Genomic DNA, 7256 nt, shown 5'->3' with positions numbered 1-7256 from the left:
CCCAAAAAAAAAATCCCCCCCCCTTTTTAAAACCTCCCCCAGATTTTTTTTTTTTTTTTTTTTTTTATTATTATTTTTTTTTTAGAGGTTTGACAGAGGGAACTGTAACTGCTATGGTCTTATCATCCCGAAATTGAAGAGAGAAGAAAAACAGGATAGGGGAAAGCCAGCCGTTCCAAAACGAACATTATCCCATCAGGATAAAATCCACCCTGGGCAGGAATTGAACCCACATGAATCAAACCTGCGGCCTAGCACTTACAAGGCAGATGCACTACCAACTAAGCTAACTAGACTGGCTCTCCAGATTAAAACTGGAGTCTGGACTATGTCTAATCAAATGTTTTAACTGATCCTCAAATACACACAGGCACTTATTCATCTATTTGACTACACTAGACTGTTTAAATACATAGCAAGTCTAGTTTGCCCAATCTGTTGAGTGTGTATGGTCAAATATTCTGAAATGTAGTCCTCCATATTCCATATGCAACAGGTTCACTTGTTCAAACTACATAGCTTTGACATGCAAATTGTCAAGGATATTGCAATCTCTGGACACTGCTTTACACAGGACAATATAGAGCAGTAGTATCAGTACAGAACTGCGGTCAGTGCTCAGATGAGTAAATTAGTCAAACTGAGCCATTGCTTGACAACTAATTGATAGGGGTTTTACATAGGTAGCTGTATAACTACTTACTTGGATTTTTATCATATGGACCTTTGGACAGGTTTCACTTCCACCTGAGTCACACAAAATGAGTTTAATAACTTTGATAGTCTTGGGCAATAGTAGAAAGTAGAAATGAATATTTCTATTAGGTTCAGTTTCCTCTCTACCAATCTACTTTCTGCTCTCCCAAAATTTCTCTCTCCCAAAATTTACTTAATTCTCTTCTTTTCCTGGTAAACAGGAGGGCGTGGGTTCAATCCCAGCTGAGGTATGGAATTTTATCCTCAATATAATTTGAGAATTTGACCACAATAATAGTAGTAGCCTACTGCTGGAGTAAAGGGACTTTTCAGTCCTATGCGAGCAGTATAAATAAGCACTATTATTATTATATAATACATCTGTAGGAGGGTCTACATGGAGCAGTTTACTAGACAGTTTTGAAATTCCTTTCTTTCTTGTAAAAGTAAATGCAGTTTCTTTGTGTTACTTATTATGTCACAAATACATACCATTTTGAACTAAAGTTTAACTTAAGCAAGATTTTTCATCTTAAGTTAAGCTTATAAGTTTTCATACATACGGGGGTAAAAAGTTGCAACTTGGAACTTGAAAGTTTTTGAGTTGAAGTTGAAAAGTGTAGTGTTGAAACTTGAAAGCAGGTGGAAATTTTTGTCCTCTTTCCTCTTGTTCCTTGCTCGTATTAACTTAATTATCTAAAATATCTACCTGTTTTTCTCTATTCTATTGTTCTTGAATGTATGGTTCGAATTTCAAACCCACTTCTTTTTGGATCTCTGTAGTGTGACTGTGTGAATCATTGATGGGCTTTCCACTCTGATTACTGAGTCAAAGATTACTATCAAAAGTGATCTACATCTCAATTTCAAGATCTCACATCAAGGAAACATACACAGGTACATCTTGCTGATTTTATTTCATCCAGAAGAGCAGAAGAAAAATAAAGAACAGAGAAGACTCCAATTTGCTGACAGTGCCGTTGTACATTGACAGTGTTCTACAAAGACAGCTCAAGCAAAGGACTTGCAGAATCAATTCATGAGGATGAAGTCAAGTAAAGAGAAATCCATGGTAAGTTGGTGCATGGTTTACATGGTATATGAAAGGTCTATTCAGATTCAAAATTTTTGAGACCAACTTCTTTGGATAGTTCTACAAAGACAGCTCAAGCAAAGGACTTGCAGAATCAATTCATGAGGATGAAGTCAAGTAAAGAGAAATCCATGGTAAGTTGGTGTATGGTTTACATGGTATATGAAAGGTCTATTCAGATTCAAAATTTTTGAGACCAACTTCTTTGGATATTTTGTTGAGTCTAGGACAAATAGAATTAGGTACCTATAAAGGTAAAATAAGTTGAAATGTTGAAAGAAAAATACACAATAAAATTAAAATATCATTATTATTGATGTTTAATCAGTAATAATATTTTAATTATGATGGAAACTCTGTTTTCATTTCAGAGTCAAGCCACAACCCCTGATCTGAATGCTATGACATGTGCCAAGATATTTATTCAGCGAGACTACACGGATGGAACAATGGTCCGATTCCAGACTCATTTCCCACAAGAACTTGAAGGCAAAGTAAGTTGTCAACTTTTTAACTGGAACTCAAAGGTTGTAAGTAACTAAGTAGTATGCTGTGATTTCTCTTCGGTTAGTTGAATAATTTCTTGCTTTGTAATTATTTTGTTCACTTTTTTTAACATTCCTAGCCTTAAAACTACTTTTAGAACACTCTTGAAGCAATTATGTACTTTCTCTTTAATAGAGTTTGTTGCAATTTTTCATTGCTGTGTCTTCTAGACAATTACCCTGGAACTGTTTTTCTCTGGGTATGTTAGGGGATAAATATTTATTTATTTACAATTACTAACGGGACAGGCCCTTTATTATCTAAGATACAATATTTGCCCTACCTATCAAAACTAAAAACTAACCTATAAAAACAAAAAACAAATATTTGGGTATTCAGGAAGTGCAACACTTCTCCATGATTAAAAGAGGAACACAACATTTTGTTCTGATGTTATTGCCCATTCACCAGGCACATACGGATGGAACAATGGTCCGATTCCAGACTCATTTCCCACAAGAACTTGAAGGCAAAGTAAGTTGTCAACTTTTTAACTGGAACTCAAAAGTTGTAAGTAAATAAGTAGTATGCTGTGATTTCTCTTCGGTTAGTTGAATAATTTCTTGCTTTGTAATTATTTTGTTCACTTTTTTAACATTCCTAGCCTTAAACTACTTTTAGAACACTCTTGAAGGAATTATGTACTTTCTCTTTAATAGAGTTTGCTGCAATTTTTCATTGCTGTGTCTTCTAGACAATTATCCTGGAACTGTTTTTCTCTGGGTATTTTAGGGGATAAATATTTGGGTATTCAGGAAGTGCAACATTTCTCCATGATTAAAAGAGGAACACAACATTTTGTTCTGTTCCAAAAACATCTCAAATGATGTTATTGCCCATTCACGAAGTGCAACATTTCTCCATGATTAAAAGAGGAACACAACATTTTGTTCTGTTCCAAAAACACCTCAAATGATGTTATTGCCCATTCATCAGGCACATGACACCTCATAGATTGGAATATTTATCTGGATTTTTCATTTCAGATTGAACGACAAGTATACGAGTACACCATCAATCAGATGAACGTGTATTTCCAAGAAGCAGAATCTGTGTCATGTAAATCCTACTGTGAAGGGTGCATGGCCTGTTTGACAGCTTACTTTGTGTATCTCTGTGCGGAAACACATTATGAGAAAGTAAGTCTGTTTAAGTCTTGAAATATAAAACTCTCTTAACTAGAAAAGTGAGTATTATTCTTTGTCAAAGATGTAACCACATGCCCTTAACAGGTAATGTCCCACACCTGTTAAGGGCAAAAGCTGAAGAGAAAAAAAAAAGATCCTTTGTCTCAGAAGCTAGGTTTGGTAAGGATGTTTGATTTATTATCAATATTTTTACAAAAGATTATTATCCTAAGCTTAATCTATGCTTCTAAGACTTCTGGGTGATTTCCTCTCAGTTGTAGTCTGATAAGTAGGTCCTATGAAAGTCTTCATATTTTTAAAGAATTTCCCCTCTTTCACATTAAGAGAATTTTTCCTTTCTCATTAATAGATCAGTTGCGCTTACTTGGGTGATGTTTCAAAGTCATAGAGCGGGAAAAATGAGGACCAACGGAATTTTTCTTTTTCTTCTATGACTTCTAGATCCCAAGATAAAATACCAGTAAATTGTGAACTTTGACGTCACGGCATACGCTCCCGTAGGTGATGATGTCACATTAAATGTCCCAAGCAAACCTCCCTTGCAGACATTGCAATAATGTGTTTGTGCGCATATGTTTCTGTGCATTTCTTTCTGCTCTGCTAGCACGCTTGCATAGTGGCGCTACTTAACAGACAAAAAAAAAACAACTGCGTAAAGTCTGATGTCAGACATATTTGAACTCTTTCATTAGAACAGAAAATAAAAATTGATTTTTCGACCTTTTACAGTTATTTTTTCGGAGTTTTACTCGCCCTCTCGGAATCCACCGAAGAATTCTTCATGTAAATAGGTACCTGTATACTTTCTTAAAATGACCAAGGTCTTGTCATCTTCTTTCACAAAGCTATCTTGTTATGAGAAGGTACTGTGATGGCTGATTGACATTTTAAACATAGAGAACCAAGATGATTTTCAGATAGTCATTGAGGTTTTTGCCTTCAAAGAAATTTTCCTGACCTTTTTTCCAAATATCTTTTAGAGGGATTTTTCCTCTCTTTCTCATTTACCTGCTAAAACAATAATTGCCCATTCAACCAAATGGTCTATTTTAGGTTCTAACAAATCTTGGTTCTCTATTGAAGCCAATAAAAAGCCAGGTTTGTCTGAATTTTTAACAAATAATTTTACAGCATAGTTTATGAATTTATGTGTTAGAATCAAGAGTGGATTAGGATTAATTCTCATGATTACCCAGCTTTTTAATTTTAACCTGACTGAGGGAAAGTGTCTCCAATATTGATACCTAGCTTTTGTTAAGCTCCCATGTACGCCTATTGGTGGAAGAACATGGAAAAATAGAACTTCGAAAGCATAGAGACTGCGGTCAGGGGGGTTTATCCCTATGCTTCTAGGGGGGACATGTCCCTCTAGACACGTCCATATTCGGATTCTTCAGACGGCCACTTGTCTGCACTGACACCAAGACTTTCAATGTTATGTAAGTGGCATTGCAAACGATCATATTATGGAAGAACATGGAAAAATAGAACTTTGAAAGCATAGAGACTGCGGTCAGGGGGGTTTATCCCTATGCTTCTAGGGGGGACATGTCCTTCTAGACACGTCTATATTCAGATTCTTCAGACGGCCACTTGTCTGCACTGACACCAAGACTTTCAAGGTTACGTTAGTGGCATTGTCACTTTGGGAGGCAACAGTTGGTTTGAAATCAATGTGTTGAAATTCTTTCGCGGTCGCTTTCATCTCCAAGGTTACGTAAGTGGCATTGCAAACGATCATATAAAACATCAATAGGAAGCTTGTCATGAGAAGCTGCATTCTGAAGTACGAGTTTCAATAACTCCCTTATATAAACTTCAGTAAGAAGGTCTTCTCTTCTAAATCATACCTTTAAAACTCCTCTATATGTAAAAGAAAAATCCCCAATTAATTAAAATTCACCTACTTCTTGTTGATGTTGTTTTCGAAATAAAGAAAATCTCCGACAAGCAAGCATCAGCATATCAAAAGAAAGCTTTAAAATGGCCAGTTAATATACCTAACTTAATAACTATAACTGTTAAAAAGTCTGCAAAGGTATACAGGACTAGACCATGTTTGCACTGCATTCCCGAAATCCCCAATAAATTAAAATTCACCTACTTCTTGTCGATGTCGTTTTCGAAATAAAGAAAATCTCCAACAAGCAAGCATGAGCATATCAAAAGAAAAGAGCTTTAAAATGGCCAGTTGGTATAACTTAATAAGTAACTATAACTGTTAAAAAGTCTGCAAAGGTATACAGGACTAGACCATGTTTGCACTGCATTCCCAAAGAGTTGGTCCCTCGAGTTGAAACCGAAGAAGAGCACAGCTAATGCCGCAAGTACTGTAATAAAAGGTTGGTTATTTAGCCTCATGATCAGGTTAGCACAGCTAATGCCGCAAGTACTGTAATAAAAGGTTGGTTATTTAGCCTCATGATCAGGTTTGAATATTCGCTTTCGCTAGGCTCAATTACCCCTAATTCAAGCATCTTATCTACTTCTTCGTGTAATACTGCCACAAGTACTGTAATAAAAGGTTGGTTGTTTAGCCTCATGATCAGGTTTGATATAAGGTTGACTTGACTGAGTTTGTCTGAGCCAACTTTTCTATCGATCCTTCTTACTGTTGCGTTAACACCAAAGTTACTAAGGACCCTCTTTCTGCCGACGTCAACCTCCCTATTTGCTTGAAACCACGCCGAGCTACCACACGATCGGGCCTTTGACCCTGCGTTAACCTGGCAATCAGGTTCTCAGGTGGGAGTTGATTCCTCAGATCATACCCCTGGATGAACTCTAGGAACAAAGCTGCTGTGACCTTTAAGAAGTCCCCGTATACACATGGCTATCCCATGTAGGTAGGTTCTGTATTCTGAAGGTGTGGGTTCCTCAGATTATATCCCTGGGGTGCTACTTCTGGACTTCGGGAAGAGATATCGTTTTTCTGGTTGGTTCATCCTTCAATAACTAGGACGTGAGGAGCATTAATCAAATTCCGAAGTCCCCGTATACACATGGCTATCCCATGTAGGTAGGTTCTGTATTCTGAAGGTGTGGGTTCCTCAGATTATATCCCTGGGGTGCTCCTTCTGGACTTCCCGAAGAGATATCGTTTTTCTGGTTGGTTCATAGGACGTGAGGAGCATTAATCAAATTCTATCATCTTTCACCTTCAAATCACCATGACGACTACATAGCAACACCACCTGCGACGCATCTCAGTCCTGTCCTGATCACAGTCCGCCCGCCACTAACGCTCAGACCGTGGTCTCACAGACCTGAGTCTGTCTGAGTGTGAGTAGCAGAAAAATCCAGAGATCTACTAGATCTCGAGTTTTTGCCATGGTATTTGATATTATGATGATTTGGACTTTCCAACGTACTTCCTCTGAGAATGCATAGTCAGCCGCTTCTTGGAGGTTGTTGAAGAGAGAGCAAGGTATCAAAGGAGTCATCAAGGACCTGGGGCTTTGTGGGTATCAGTTGTCTCCTTCATCTCCTCAAAGTACTCGAGGGGCTTCCTGGCACCAGCCCCTGTTGTTTCAAGGCTCTTCCTCTTCCGGCTCGCATGAGGTTGTCCCATTTGGTTTTGCACTTTTTGCCAGCCTCCGCGGAAGCAGAAGTTGGCAATGGAAAGCTTTCTCCTCTTTACCAAGCCTTTAACTATAGCTTTTCCAGTTTCTGACTGTACATTTTTTTCTAGACAGTACCTTTTTTTTACTATGAAACACGTGTACTTACTGTCCTGTCACGATCGCCAGACGTTTTTCTTGGGTGGAAATCGG

At 37.6% G+C, this 7256-nt stretch overlaps 2 protein-coding genes and 1 long non-coding RNA gene across 3 annotated transcripts in view; 2 read left to right on the top strand and 1 right to left on the bottom strand.

Annotated features, from left to right (window-relative positions):
* LOC103517521 overlaps positions 1–826 on the bottom strand; it is a 23526-nt gene extending 22700 nt beyond the window's left edge. Inside the window, exon 1 of the mRNA XM_026829589.1 lies at positions 704–826. The gene's annotated coding sequence lies outside the window, so the exon portion shown is untranslated. The remainder of the gene's footprint in view (positions 1–703) is intronic.
* Positions 827–1852: 1026 nt separating this feature from the next.
* Positions 1853–7256, top strand: part of LOC103517519 (golgin subfamily A member 7) — an 11704-nt gene continuing 6300 nt past the window's right edge. The window contains exons 1-3 of the mRNA XM_008482557.1: positions 1853–1923; positions 2161–2283; positions 3322–3474. Coding sequence (XP_008480779.1) covers positions 1891–1923; positions 2161–2283; positions 3322–3474 — 309 coding nt within the window. The 5' untranslated portion in view covers positions 1853–1890. The remainder of the gene's footprint in view (positions 1924–2160; positions 2284–3321; positions 3475–7256) is intronic.
* Positions 4967–5394, top strand: LOC113470857. Its single transcript, XR_003393762.1, has 2 exons — positions 4967–5105; positions 5196–5394. It is a non-coding gene; the product is annotated as an uncharacterized LOC113470857 (long non-coding RNA).

The sequence above is a fragment of the Diaphorina citri genome, unplaced genomic scaffold (assembly GCF_000475195.1).
Source record: "Diaphorina citri unplaced genomic scaffold, Diaci psyllid genome assembly version 1.1 scaffold1874, whole genome shotgun sequence".
Classification (NCBI taxonomy): Eukaryota; Metazoa; Arthropoda; class Insecta; order Hemiptera; family Psyllidae; genus Diaphorina; species Diaphorina citri.
This window is presented reverse-complemented; position numbering and strand designations above follow the sequence as displayed.